Source organism: Zonotrichia leucophrys, chromosome 2 (genome assembly GCF_028769735.1).
Source record: "Zonotrichia leucophrys gambelii isolate GWCS_2022_RI chromosome 2, RI_Zleu_2.0, whole genome shotgun sequence".
Taxonomy (NCBI): Eukaryota; Metazoa; Chordata; class Aves; order Passeriformes; family Passerellidae; genus Zonotrichia; species Zonotrichia leucophrys.
This window is the reverse complement of record NC_088171.1, coordinates 8,371,967-8,387,045: the sequence shown is the minus strand read 5'-3', so window position 1 is coordinate 8,387,045 and position 15,079 is coordinate 8,371,967. Positions and strand designations below refer to the sequence as shown.

At 41.1% G+C, this 15,079-nt stretch overlaps 1 protein-coding gene across 5 annotated transcripts in view; it reads right to left on the bottom strand.

Annotated features, from left to right (window-relative positions):
- DPP6 (dipeptidyl peptidase like 6) overlaps positions 1-15,079 on the bottom strand; it is a 571,605-nt gene that overhangs the window by 139,799 nt on the left and 416,727 nt on the right. For all 5 annotated transcript variants that reach the window (XM_064703886.1, XM_064703887.1, XM_064703884.1 and 2 more), the window contains exons 4-5: positions 6,625-6,719; positions 3,645-3,719 (exon numbers count right to left, since the gene is read on the bottom strand). In XM_064703886.1, coding sequence (XP_064559956.1) covers positions 3,645-3,719; positions 6,625-6,719 — 170 coding nt within the window. The remainder of the gene's footprint in view (positions 1-3,644; positions 3,720-6,624; positions 6,720-15,079) is intronic.

Below are 15,079 nucleotides of genomic sequence, written 5' to 3'. Positions count from 1 at the left end.
TGGACTGCTGTAACAGCTTGGATGTAATAAATGCATTTTGAAGAGTTGCCTGGAGTCCCACATCTCTCATTTCTGCTCTTACAGTTTTCCTTTGCTCTGAGGCCTCTCACTGCCTTTCAGCTTCCCAGGAAAATAACGCTGGGTGAAGGGTTCCTGTTCAGAGAATGTGAATGCCACATCCATCAGTGCTGCTGGAGCCACGGGCTGGGCAGGATGTCCTTGGCCAGGCAGCACCAGAGACAGCCCTGAGCCTCTGCCCCCCTTCTGCTGAGCTGCTGTGGCCAAACCCTGTTTGCCCATGTGTTTTGGGGTTATTAAACCTCGTATCAGAGCCCCACACACTTGTTTTGGTGAAGGATGATTTGAAATCAAAGTTTCTCCATGGAGGTGTTTATTCCCTGATGCTTTCCCGAAATTTCACTCTGTTGTTTCAGCCTCAGGTTGCACCTTGTTGAGGTGTAAAGAAACTAAAAATAAACAGCAGGAAAATTGTGGGAGTATTTCAAGACAAAGGAGCTTGGTGCCTTTCCTGTGACCTTTCCAGAAAAAGAACAAATCTTCTGTGTTCAAGGTTAGAAAAGCTCCCTATTAGCACAAGGCTTACCCAGAATATTGCTGCCTGAAAGATTAAACTTCTGTAAATATAAGCACTGCAAAAAAAAGCATTACAATGAAATCTGACAGACGGACTAGCCACAATGTACCCACACCAGCCTCACAGCTGTCTGCCAAGCTTCCTTGGAGAAATATGTTTTAAGGAATGTGGTCTAATTCATTATCCTTTAAAATGATAAAGTGATAGAACAGGAAAACACACATTAGCTGCCTCACTGTCTTTGCAAAATAGGTGTCTGGCAGTTCAGTGCTGTGTTATTCCAGAGTGGGTGTCAGTGCTGTCACCCAGACCAACACTGAGCAGACATGCTTCTGTGCAAATAAATAGAAAAATATAGAAGCAGCTATTACTGGAAGGAAATGACTTTGTGGCACTTTTCTTAAAAATATTCCGCTTCATTGGAGTGACACATTGTGCTCCTCTATTTTGATGTTTATTCCTGGCTGGTATTAAACATAGAGGCTGAATCCATTCATTTCAGAATTCAGGCAAATTATTAATTCATACTATGCATATTAAAGCAGCACAACTGTACTGTGTAAAAAAAAAAGATGAAAATATCTATACTCACAAACAATTAAAAGGCAGCACATCACACTTTCAAATGCCAAAGAAATAAGAAACAATTTCTGATGGCTAAAAAATAAGTATGCAATAATTCCAAGAAGCTCCTTTTTTGAAATTGTAGAATTAAAGTTTAAAGACATGTCCTCTGCCAATACATCTCCGGAAATTTCCTTTTGACTTTGCAACAAGGACAACTGCCCAAGGCTTTCCTGATCAATTCCTTGTGTTGCAGAAAACAGCGTAATTTGAATTTTGTCCAAGAGTACAGTTTGAAATGCAGAAAATGTGAAGAGCTAACTAACATGCAATTATTTGCAGCCACAGTCTGCATACCAAGGGAGAAGAAAGCTGAAGAAATAATTTAGCAATTATTGCCATTTTAATACAGAGAGCCACCCATCATGGCTGAAGGCTGCAATAACCAAGACTGAACCCAACTACCCCTCTATTAGCATGCTTCAAAACAGAGCAAAACAAAACAAACCCAACAAATTTTATTTTCTCCATAAACATGGATCTTAAAGGAATAAAAGAGGGTTTGTTTTGTTTTGTTTTGCTTCAGGAGATCTTGCTATATAAGAATAACGGGACAACTTGCAATGTTCTCTTACAGTGAGTATAGGCCACATCCTGAATCGTTCCCAAGAATGTTTTCAGCTTCCCACCCTGGGTTTTCCTTTCTAGAAAAAGATGTGCTGTGATGCAGGAAGCACCAGGCTGTGTGCTGCTCTCCCTTCTCCAGACAGGCATCTTGAGAACCACAAACTCAGTATTTTTCTGTGCCTCAAACTCACCAGGTCTGCAAGCATGGACATGCAGAGAGGAGGATGCAGAGGAAGCACATCCAGCCCATCCCTTTCCATTCCCATGGCTTTCCTGCCACATTGACCACGTCACGCACTCCTCCACAGACTCAACACAAAGTCTGGGCTGTAAAAGCCCCCCTAACTCTGTTTCTTTCAGGCCTTCAGAGTTTTCAGTCCTTTCAGTGGATAAAGGTTGAGAATAAAAAGTTATTTTCTCATTACTGTTTTTCAGAAATTTAAATGTTTCTCTTTTTCTATTTTTTTTTTAGTTTTGTTTTTTTTATGTTTTTTCTTTTTGGTTTGCTTTGTCATTAAAGGCATTTTTCTGTCATTCTCAGAGGAACTGAGGAAGCCCTCCCTCCTCAGGGCTCTTCCAGCTTGCACAGTCCATCTGAGCTGAGTTGACACAGGTCTTCCACAGACAAAGGCTGATTTTCACTGAAAGAAATGCATTTTGCAAAACATCTCTGGTTTACAAGGCAGGGAAATTTGAGAGAAAGGCTTTGCTTGCTGTGACCCTTAGGCTGCCTTTTCCATGTTTAGAATTAACTTAACACTTCCCCATCCATCTCTGTCTAGAGCTCAGCTAAGCTTCGGGTAAGTGAAGTCACACCACCAGTAATTTCCCAGGAAAAATCATTATGAATTACTCCTTAAGTTTCTGATATAGTTTTATTTTTCTTTTTTCTAAAACCAGACATGCATCTTCTGACTGTCATAGCACCAAGTCAGGAATAACCACAAGGATGATAACATAGAAATGAGATAAGCAACAGAGCTACAACTTTCACTGCCTAAAGGACCCACAAATTTCCTTTGGTTAGCAGCTGAAATGTTATTTACATTATGGCCAAAACAATTACAGCTGTCAGTGAATTAATTATTTTCATTTTGAAGAATTGGTGATATTCTAGACTATGGAAACAAAATATATAGGGCTTATAGTTCATCCAAGTAGTACAGCATAGCTATCACTCAAACATTTCAGGCCTTATACCAGCAGAATTGAGAAAGACAAAAATATTATTCATGCAGAAGAATTGCTTCCCCTATGTTTGATTCTTTGGTCATCATTTAAAAATGACTCATTACATTTTTCCCTTTTGAAGTCTGGTAAAAAATTTGCTGTAATCCAGAACTTAGCATCAACCTAATGGTGATTTTTTACAAATGATTTATACCTAACCCTCAGAAGAAAAGGATTTATAATGAAAGTGATAGCTCAAGCCTAACTGCAGCACAGGGAATGGTGACACCATAATTAATGTATTATTTCAGTTGTGGGAGACACTGACAGTAGCTTTTTGTTCTAGGAAAGAAATTTATAGGGTGATGGAAAAAGGCACTGTGGAAAAAAAAATCACAGAAGAGGAATAGAAATCCTTGTAGCAAAGACATGTCCTTACAATCCCCCTCCCAGAGGCTATAAAACCCTGGCAGTGACAGTGTTTCCTCACAGTCTAATTTATACCTTTCTCCTCTACTAGATGGCAGTGTGACACGCTCTCAGAATTGCTAAGTGAGGGGGTTTCTTGCTTTCTTTCATAGGAAGCGATTAATATAAAATATCATCTTGCTGACATAAAAGTAAAAATAAATAAATAAAAAAAGTTTGCCACTGGATGTGTATTTTGAAATGAAATCTGTTTACTTACAGGCTCAACATCAAAGGCAAACAGTGCATATTCCCTGTCAGGTGACACCTCATACCGGATGGCCTTTAAGGAGACCTGGAAAATAAACACAGTTTTGAAACAAATATTAATCAGTTTTCAAGCTAATGACACCTAATGGTTTTGATCATCTCTCTCAGGATGAAGAATACTGCCAGAATTGTCTTGAAAAATATAGTATCTTTTTTTTTTTCAAACCCCAGAAATGTTACGTGAGCACTCATAAGAGAAAGAATAAATGCAATGTGACTCAGAGCAGGCAGCTATATCAAAAACCCCAGAATTTTCCTTACTGCACAGTGGCTGGTGAGGTGGCAGGTGTAGGCAGTAGTTAGTGGAAAGCTCTGATAAATGGCAATTTATTAATTTCCTCTCATTATCTGTATTCACTGGCCAGTGCAGGAGATAAATGTAAATAGCTTCTGGAACAAATTATTAATAAAGACACCACTACCTCCCTCAATTAAGATAACCCAGAGGAAAAATATTCTGTTTTCCCCAGTTAAAAGTCTTTGGGATGCTGCAGTGATCCAGTGCACCCTGACCTGGGCTCTGCAAAAATCAGCACTGTAAATCTTGCTAACAAGAAGAAATGCCAGGCTACCTCAGACCTGCCAGGAATTACCTTTTTCCAGCTCCACTTTCCATTTGTGTAGTGAAGCCATTTCTCCTCCCCAGCTTGTTTCAGCATAATGCATTGCTGGCACAGATGGCACCAAGGTCAAGGAGAGGTGCCACTAACACATCACTCATGCACTGCCTTTTAAATCTCACCTTCTTATCTAACAAATTAGATCTGAGTCCTTGAGAGAGTCCCACAGGGCCAAACTGAAAGGGGAATTGGGGAAAGTCCTCCCCAAGGCCAGCAGGGAAGGATGTGCTGTGGGGACAGCCAGGAGCAGAGGGGACAGGTGGCACCATCACAGAATTATTTGGGTGGGAAGGGACCTTTAAAGGCTGCCTAGTCCAAACCCCTGCAATGAGCAGGGACTTTTGGGGTCTCTCACTGGTCAGAGTGACTTTGAGAAATGTTAGAAAGTCTTTTTTTCTCAGCCAGGCACTTGAAGAAGGAGTCAGGGATCTTAATTTCTTGGTCTCAATGTTGTTTATTGTATCTTATCTATAAAATTTTTTCTCTTGTCTAGCTGAGATCTGCTCAGCAAGACAGTCTGAGGCATTCTCTCCGCCCTTGGGGCGGTGTTATGTCTTTATACTAAAAATTACTTATACAATGTTTACAATTACTTTCCAGTACCCATCACCTATGTTAGACAGTGAGCTTCTACTCTAAACCAATCTAAAAGTGCCAACATCACAGCAGAAGATGGAGGCCAAGAAGAAGAAGAAGAAAAGATAGACACACCCAGATCCCTCCATCTTGCTCTCTGAATCTTCTTTCTAAAAAACCCTAAAATCTACTTTTTCACTTCATGATAAATTGACTATCCTTCTACTTAATTTATCGTAGCTTGCAGATTTTCATCTAAAGTTAGTAACTTGCTCCACAAGTCATAATCAAAACTACAAGCATTTTAAGGTCTGTGCCAAAGTCTCTGAGACCCCTAACAAGAGTCTTGGCTGCTCAAGACAGCCAAAAAGATGTCTTGAGTCCTGACAAGGGACAACTTCAGCCAGACCAGGCTGCTCAGAGTCCCATACAACCTGATCCTGAGCATTTCCAGGGAAGAGGCACCCAGCAGCTCTCTGGGACATCTCAAAGGCTGCTGACCCAGAGCAGCTCAGGATGGGAGGGATGGGGGAGCCTGGGCACCAGCAGGGGCAGAATGGAGACAGATTTTATTTACAGAAGACAGATTTTATCTAATTTTATGTTAATAACATGGAGAAGGGGAAACATGACCAAGTAGAAAAGTTTTTTGCCCCAGAGCTGGGAAGGAAGAGGAAAAAGATGTCTGAGTAAACGTACTGCTGGCTCCTGCACTGAAGCTTTGTGGGTTAATGTGGAGGTGACCTGTAGATGTATTTACTGTGAGGGCAGAGGAGCAAAGGTAGAACAGGCAGTAGGGTGGAAAATGGCATGAAAATGCAGGATTATCTTGTAGCACTCTGCTTTTCTTACAAACGGCAATAATTAAAATCCAGTGGAATAAACAAGAGGCCAAATGGAAGTAATTTGACTTCAACAGACCTTGACATTAAAGGAAGCCAGCCCATTCCCTTAGAATTGTAAAGAAAGAGGTTACACTCTGGTAAAAGAGGATTGCTTATGTGATGCAGTAAAGTTTGAAGGTTAAATGCAGCATGTGAAGTTGAAATTTGGGCCCTGACATAATAATTCAGTAATAAATTCTTTGTCTCATTAAAAAATAATTAATACAATTGATGTACTAACCTCTGCCACTATGCTGGTTTCATCTACTACACATAACAATGCTACAAAACACTTCTATCACTATAAGCTCTATCAGATGTGACTTTGTTTTCTTTACATTCATTTTAATAGTCACCTACTAACTCCTTCCCACAATTAGGGTTTCTCTCAAATACAACTCCACTTCTTTTCCTTAGCACTGCTCATAAAAAACACTGAAATCACATTTCAACCATTAGGCAAGAAAAATCAGCAAATGCACAAATAAAAAAAAGTATTTGCATGGAGGAATGTAGAGAATGGCAATAGACAGTAAATGATATCAATTGTCCTTTTTATTAAGCATGCAGAGATGAGAATTATGCATCTTTCAATTATATATGATATGCAAGACTAGCTGCAAATCTCTATATGATACTTTCCAGAAGTATGAGAGAAACTGAGCTTGCAGAATAATACCAAAGCTGGAGTTCAATCTCACATTATCCATCACTGCATAGCCCATTGTAGCACCAGTGAATTGCTTCTCCTTGACAATACATGAAGTTGAAACCCAAGTCATTTTCTGCTTTACTGATCCAACTGCCAGAGAGCTGTGAAATTCAGCTGCTTGTCATAGAAAATACTTACAATTTTTTTGTTTTCTATTAATATTGTTGAACTGTTGGTTTCGACATTCCTCAGAATCACTGTGCCATTCTGGTTTCTATAAATGAATTCATTATCTGCAAGGAGGAAAACAAAACGTTGTTAAGGAAATCTGAAATTGTGTTTGTGTGGAACCTAATTACGGACTTAAACCCAAAAGTACTGCTGGGAACTTCTTTCTGAAGAACTCAAATTATTTATTAACACAGCCATTGCAAAAGTGGCTTTGAAGACAGCCATAAAATGATGTGGTTGGTGTTTGTCACATGTTTGTTGTGCCACACTTTCCCTGAGATGAATGCAAGAGTGACCTGGTTTGAATGTACATACACAGCATGCTGTATAGTTAGTGTAGAAAACAAGGTCAAAAAAACCCATTCTTTATGATTAAACGTTTCTCAGTTCCACAGTCTCTGTAGGAGTTTAATAAGCCTGGAAAATCTCTGAAAGGGAAAGGCAAATGACCCCCTAACAAAGCAGATTCTGGAACCTAATATTGTGCTCCAACTCTGACATTTGTGCTGCAGACTTATACCAGCAGGAGAAACATGCAGAGAAATCACCATTTGCACATGAAACAAGGCAAATCTGCTTGTGTCTGTGCACTTTGGGATGCTCCAGCTCTCAAGACAGGTGGACAAGAAGAAAAATACTGGAGACAGTGTCCAGCTCTCAAAGCACACAGCCTGCCTGACAGAAAGGCTGGGGCAGACATTTGAAAGGGACTCCAAATGAGGGTTAGGCAGCAGGGCAAAGGTTCAGCATGAAAAACATTACAACAATAAAGGGATGTCATAAACTGAAGTTCAAGTCTGATCAGTGCTTACATGCACTGCCCTGCAGATAAAACATAAAACCCAAGTCCCAAGCGCTCTGCCATTAAAGGAATCTGCAGTTTCTCTTGGCACAGGACTAGAGTTATGATTTTTTTGCAACTAGGCTAAACTGAGAACTGATGGATCCTACCAAACCTCTGCTTTCCTTCTCTGATCTTACCAAACCTCCAGTTCCAGTTAGGGAAACAATTCCTCACCACCTACCATATGGTGGCTGCTCCAGGAGTGTCACCATGATACAACAAGGGCTAGGGACGTGTGTGTGGGAGGATAGAATGTAAGAAAATAAAGATAATGCAGAAGGTAATCTCACACCTGAGGAGTTGTAGCTGTACTAATCCCCCAAAGATCAGGAACAGGCCTGCCCTTAACAGGCAGCTGTGCCCAATAAGAAGAAGAATGCTACAAAAGAGTGGGTTTGCTGGCTGGGGAGAGAGTTGGAGTTTGTTGGCTGTGTTGTGAAGAAGGAGGAGTTGGTGCTGTGAGGAGATGCCTATGAAAAATCACTGAGAGGGTATGGAACTTTTGCAATAAGATAACAACAATCACGATAAATCACTGAGAAGGTATGGGAGCCTTGAAATAAGATGACAGCATGTGTGGATGGTTTAAGATTACATGTAGGATGTCCTGCAATGAGTAAAAGTTGAGTTTAAACCCTCTAGGATGGGTACAAGCACAAACTCAGCTCACTGTACCTGCAGAAGTGTGCACTGCCCAGTTGGGGTCACCTGCTAAAGACAACACTGGGTTTGGAGAATTGGTTCTTTCAAAACTTGGGGCTACACACCTAGCATGATCCTTATCCATGTTCCAGTCTTTTATTTCCAACTTGGTTATGGTAATCCTTATCACAGTCACTAACCAGCTTTATGAAATGCTCTGAAGTTGCAGATGAAAATCTACCCTCTACTTATTGCTGTCAATAAAAAAAAAAAAAAATTCTTCCTCCATATCACAGATTTACACATAAGTGGAGGAAGAAGAAATCTTCCCCGAGATTGGGATGAATCAGATTCTGGAAGGGCAAATGGTTGCTGCAATGCAGTTGATCCTCTCAAAACCACAAGGTTTTAGAGACTTTAAAATTCTGAGTCTTAATCAGAGCAGCAGCCCTGCAGATTCATAGGCAAAATTCTCAAAGCATAACTCTTTTTAAAATTATAAAACAGATTTTATCAGCAACTTCTGTCTTAAATAAAAAAAAAGAAGGGTCTGAATTAGATTGACTTACATTTATCTTTAAAGTATTCCTACATACAATTTATGACTGAACAAACTAAGAAACTTTAACTTGAGAAAGAACTGGTTGAACAGAGCCAGGACAGAAGTCAAAAAAGTCATAAGCAGTATGGAGAAGATAAATAATGGATGCTTATTCCCTTCCTTTTCCAACATAAATACTGGAAGGCAGCAGATGACACCAGCCAGTGTCAGGTTCAACACAAATAAATGGGATTATTTCTTCATGCTGAAGGCAAACAAACTGTGGAAGTCACAGTCCCAGAGCAGGTGCCAGGGCTGCAGGTGGATCCAAACTAGAATTAGAAAAATGGAAGAAAAATCCCTCAAAGATTATAGTCTTGAAGGAGAATGCTTCTCAGGAAGCTCATGAACCAGCCCTTGGGAGGGACTAAAGGAATATCCTGAATCCTCAACTTGAGAGATTTACCTGCTCTTCAGACTCTTCGCTAAGTATTTGCCCTTGTCCTGGGCCTTATGCCAGAAGAGAAAATCCCTGGGGTCTGATCCAGCATTAACTTATTTACAACTCTAACTTCCAGCTTCTGTGTCCAGATCCTTAAGAAAAGTGTTTATGCCAACAATTTAGGAAGTGAGGTAATAAAAGATTTAACGCTCGGTACATAGCTGATCTTTATATACTCAGGCCACAAAGTCTGAAGAATTATTTGTTTTGTTATAAAAGGAAAGTATGTAGCCTAACTTTTTATTTTCCAGAAATATTTCAGGCATTCCAGAAAAAAAAAAAAAAAAACAGGAAAACTGAGAGACAGACTATTACCTAATTATCAGACATGCTGGAAAACATTACTGCTTTAATAATCACTCTCTGTCAACAACACAGAATGTTTTCCAATCCACACTAAGTTCCAGACAGAAAAAAAAATAATGTTTTAAGCATGGTCAGCAAAACATTTGGATAATTGTAAGGCTCTTAGGATATTTCCTAATTACAGAAAAGAAAAGAGCAATGAAATTCAGCTCCAAGTTCAGAACATAGGTAAAGTAGCCTATTAATCTAATGAGTCTGTGAAGCTGTTTCTTGAACATTGCAGGAGCTGATGGAAGTCACATTACTGCCCATAATGACATTGCTACCAAATTTTATTGCTCCTTATGCTCCAAAAAGGCCCTCATAACATTTTAATAAACTATGAAACTTCAAGATTACGTAACAGTTGTTCCATGGTTGGAAGTAGGTGATAACAGACTTTCCCATTATTTGTTAAACCGTAACAAGTTTAAAATCAGGTGCTAATCTGCCACATGTACTTTTAGAATGCATAAAAAAAGAAATAAATGAAGCAGTGCTGATTTTTTAGGGCTCTAAATCTTGCCATTATATTCAAAACCAGCCATCAACACACTGTCTGAGTTAATGAACAGAAAATTGGTCTGCTTAAGAGAAGAACAAATTGATCTGCATTATACTCCAAACAAAACACTGTGAAGTTTAGCTGGGTCTTAGTCCTCAAAAGATGAATGATATTCCTGGACTTCTGTGATTTGTTCCAGTGCAAGAACATTTTTTAAAATGGGACATACCTCAATCAAAGCCAGAAAGCAATGCAGTGGCCTCTGTCTGTAATGAATTCTGTCCAGCAAGCTGATGAGAACTTGCAGCCTGATTTATAGTTTTCACCAGAGCTGATAAAGGTCATCACTGTATCTCATTTTTTATATCTGCCTTTCTTTGGGGGTGGTGTTCAGTATAAATGATGCCAAAAATTATAATTTTCAGGCATGCAGCCATTTGTTCAATTTCTTCAATATTTCCTGGATTTTTTCCATCTGTTCTTCACCAGAGAAGTCATGGATGTCCCATCCCTGGAGGTGTTCAAGGCCAGGATGGTTGGAGCTTTGAGCAATCTGGTCTAGGGAAGGTGTCCAATGGGGTTGGAACTGAGCGGTCTTTAAGGTTTCTTCAACCCAAACCTCTCTCTAATTCTGTGATTCAATAACAAAATTCACTTTTCCAACTCTTCACCTCTCTTTCAACTTCCAGGAAATTGTCTGGGTGATATATCACATTTTCTGACTGTGAATGTAGGCACAGGTGCGTAGTCACACTTGGAAAAAAGTGACTGATTGCAAAAAAACAATGATTATCAGAAATAATGCATCAGCCTTGGGGCTGTACAGGGCCAGTGCAGAGGAATGGGGAGGCCTGGGGAGAAACTTTTAAAAACCTGCTAAGCAGAACAGGTGAAATCATAAACCCCATCTGCTTCTGTGTCTTGAATTCAGTCAGGAAATGCACAGGCAGAGAAAACAGACCCAGGGAGAGAGGGAGCTCATGGCCCTTGAATTCACTGAGCCCTCACCAGAAACAGCACAGACAGAGCACCAGACAAAACAGCTCACCACAGAGCACAAGAAGGTTTGGGACAACTTCACTTCTAGCAGGAGTAAGTTTGAGGGCAAAGAATTTGAAGGAACTACATCCATTGACAAAAACACAGCATCAGTGCCCAAAAATTTAGTGCAGTAAAGCTTCTCTCAAGTCCACATTACCAGAGAGGAGAGACTGGTTTATAAAACACTAGCAGGACCATGCCTGTGAGAGGAAATTTCATTATTTGTCAGAGATTATGGGTTGCAGAAAGCAAAACTGAGCAATAAAATATGAAAACAAGCAAAAAAAATTAATCTCTAAAAAATATTTTAATGAAATTGTAATTTTCTATAATTTTTATAACTGATGAATGAAAAGTAGACAAAAAAAGGTTACGAAATTCACATGCAGCAAGTCAGCAGCAAGAAACAGTGAAAGAGAGAAGGTAGAGTCAGAATTGTTAAGGCCACTCCAGTCTTAGATCAACAGATTTGAGGAAAAGGCAACTTCTTAAGCCCTGATCAACAGACATGAAAGATAATTGAATGAGTCCCAGTATGATGAAAGCCAGCATAGAGGGAATTATCATTTTCAATCCCTAAGAGATTGGGGGAGATTGGTGAATAAAGGAAATTTGAGTCCTGAAGTTGTTCTAAGCCATTTCAGATAAACGAGCCTGCAGACACCAGCAGGGCTGGCAAACATTACCCTGTGTCAGGAGAGCAGAGAGCAGCAGCTCCTGTGGGACCTCTCTGTCCCCTCCTGAGGGACAGAGGCCACTTTGCCCCAGGCCACGTGCCGGGATGCTGGGATGGAGCTCTGCACTGGCACAGCAAATGTCACAGGGCCACCAAGAGATCACTGGCACCCTCCTGTCATTCCTCATGGGGGACAAAAGAATGGTTTTGGGTTTTTCATGACCCAAAGCAGTCAGATCTTTGGTGGTTTACATCTGAAGGAGCCTTGCAGGAGCCCTGCAGCCCTGCCCAGTGTGGTGCTCAGCATCACTCAGCCCTTGGCCAGGCTGAGCCCACCCTCACTGAGGTGACAGCAGCTCCTGAACCAGCCAAGGGCTTCTTGGAGTTCTCTCAGGCAGGTATTGATCACACACCTGGACAACATTCACCATCTAACAAGACAACAGGCAGGAAGATTGCAATGGTAGGACAGATGTTTCTTCAGAAAATTGGTATTTTCAACAAGATGTAGTACAGTTGTGTTCCTTTGGAAAGATGCATGAGGATCAGGTAGTGGAGTTTAAAAAAAGAAATCTTCTGCTTGTTTAGCAGCTCAGCAAATTTTCTGAAGGGTCAGGTGAGCCACAGAACTGAATTTCAGAGGCAGTTGTTTGTTGGGTACATGCTGTAAATATCAAATAGATGCACTGCAGCATGTCTTGAAAGAACAACAGATCACAGCATTAAATGCATCATCCCAACAGCCTTCTTTCCACCTGAGTTTGTGATTGCATCTCTCTGGACACCTGAATAGACTTCCATTGGGGGCTGATTGTGCTTTTCTTTTGCGTTGTGATCTGTGTGGTGAAGTTTTGCAGCAGTCAGTGAGCGGGCACAGTCCTGGCATTTGTTCAGCCTCTGTTCCCAGGGCTGAAGGGGCTTCCACTGGGGACTGTGCATGGAGACCAGAGTGGGGAAAGAAGTGGCTGTGCCCTGGGGCTTGGGCATGGCACAGCTCTCATCCCAGCACACACACACCAAAGTGGAGGGTCCAGCTGCAGAAAGCAAACCCAGACCATCCACAGGTGACCTGCAGCACAGAGGAAAAGCCACTGGCTGGCAGTGATTGCCTTGTTTCCAGGACTGGAGGAGGCTGGCAGCCCACACTGCAGTGGTGTCTGGGGGAGCAGAACCATGAATGAACCCAGCTCATGCTGAACTGCTTCCCAGGCAGGCTGGGCTCAGCTGAGACCATCAACATCCTCACCCACAACCCAGGCACACAGCAGAGCCCAGGGAGAGGGAGCAGCTCAGCAGCAGCACCCACCATGGATGCTCAGTACCACCATCCCACAGCTCACAGTGAAAGTAAACCTGGGGAGACTCTGAAATTCCTATAAAAATGTGATTTCTGAGTGCCACAGGTGAGGGAATAGCACAAGCTGCTGTTAACAGGTTGCTGCGTGAGGGAACAAAACCCTAAAAAACCCTTAATCCTGCCAGGTGCAGCAGAAGATTCTATCTTCAAAAAGTCTACTATCTTCAGGGACTGGTTTTGAGAGAGGGGACCTGAGGTTTTTGGACATAATGGAAGCAGAGTGGGAAAACAACAGAACTAGGTAAATTCACAGAGGAAATAAAAACTGTCAGAAAAAAAAAATCCCAAACCAGCAAACATTAAGAAGCACCAAACAAGAGGAATAAGGTGCAGGATGGCATGAGCAGGGAAAAGGAGGAACACAGGCAGGTTTAGGGAAATACTTATTTTTGTTTGCTTTTACAAAAGGGGAAATCACATTTTATTTACCAGGCCTGCAGGATTATTGACTAGCTTAGGACAGTATCAGCCTATCTGGAGTCAGGTAGGAGAATGGTACCCCTGACCTACACCCCTTAGGGCAGGCAGAATTTACTCCTCAGAAAAGCACTGAGAACAGAGGCTGAACAAATGCCAGGACTGTGTCTGCTCAGTAACTGCTGCAAAACTTCACCACACAGATCATCATGCAAAAGAAAAGCACAATCAGCCCCCAATGGAAGCCTATTCAGGTGTCCAGAGAGATGCAATCACAAGCTCAGGTGGAAAGAAGGCTGTTGGGATGATACATTTAATGCTGTGATCTGTTGTTCTTTCAAGACATGCTGCAGTGCATCTATTTGATATTTACAGCATGTACCCAACAAACAACTGCCTCTGAAATTCCCTCCCCAGAGCAGAAGCAAAGGCTGTTTTGATGTGAGCTGCTTCCCAGGGAGAAAATGCAGGGAAGGTTTCCCAGCCCCTGTCCCCTGGTGCCTGGGATAACAGAAAGTGGGAGGCAAGCATCACAAATAGGGAAGAGCAGCAAAACCCCATTTCCATGCTCACAGCTTTATTGTGCCCTCAGTGAGTTCTCCTTAGGGATGGGCCCTGTAGAGTTTGGCATTTATAATTTTGCACAGCCCCTGCCACCACCCTGCCTCTGTTTCAATGCACCTACCCCCACGAGTAACTCCTTTTTCTTCCTCTTTTCTACTTTGCTTAGAAGAAATAAATAAGAATTTCTTAGACTCTGTGATGCTGATACAAGGAGCAACAGGGGACAGAGAACAGCTTGTCTTTAACAACATTGCTGCAGCCTTTAATTCCAGGAGACAACTGGAATCCCATTTTTAGCTTTCTGCCATTATGGGTCATTATCTTTTTACTGTTCCCATCACTTTTTTCCCCACATGCAAGTCTGAAAGAAAAACTTCTTTAAATAGGTGATTTACTGTAATCTAGCTAAATACTGTATAACACATTGAATTGGTATATTAAGTAAGTGCAACAAGACAGAATGCGCTTTATTATGTAAGAAGTGGTTTTAATTGCTCATCATCTCAATGCAGTTGCACTTGGTGCACCAATATAGTGCTTTTACAGTAGTACCAGTAAAATAAAACACAATTATAGCTCAGGAAAATTCCCACATCAACGTGCATCTCTAGCAGGCTTGTAAATTAACTTGTCAAAAGCTCCAAGAGATCGAGTCTTGGGAAAACTTAAAACTATAATCAGCAATGGTGGTGTGTTTCTCTTTTTTTTCTAATCCCAACTCTTTCAAGATTCAAAACAAAAAAATAAAAAAAAAATAAAAAAAAAATTAGTTCAGCATCAAGCCTGAAATACAGGCAAAGCACACCTTTGAAATTTGGGTCCTAAATTTGAAAGCAGGTAAAATTCTGCTCTTGCCCCATTTGTGAGAATGAACTTCTCCTCACAGACCCCAGTCTGGGAACTCTGTGGTGTTATATTCACATTTTTTGAAAAATGCCATGGCCCAGGCTTTTTCTCCTGGGAATCTGAGAAGCCTCAGAGAAAAATG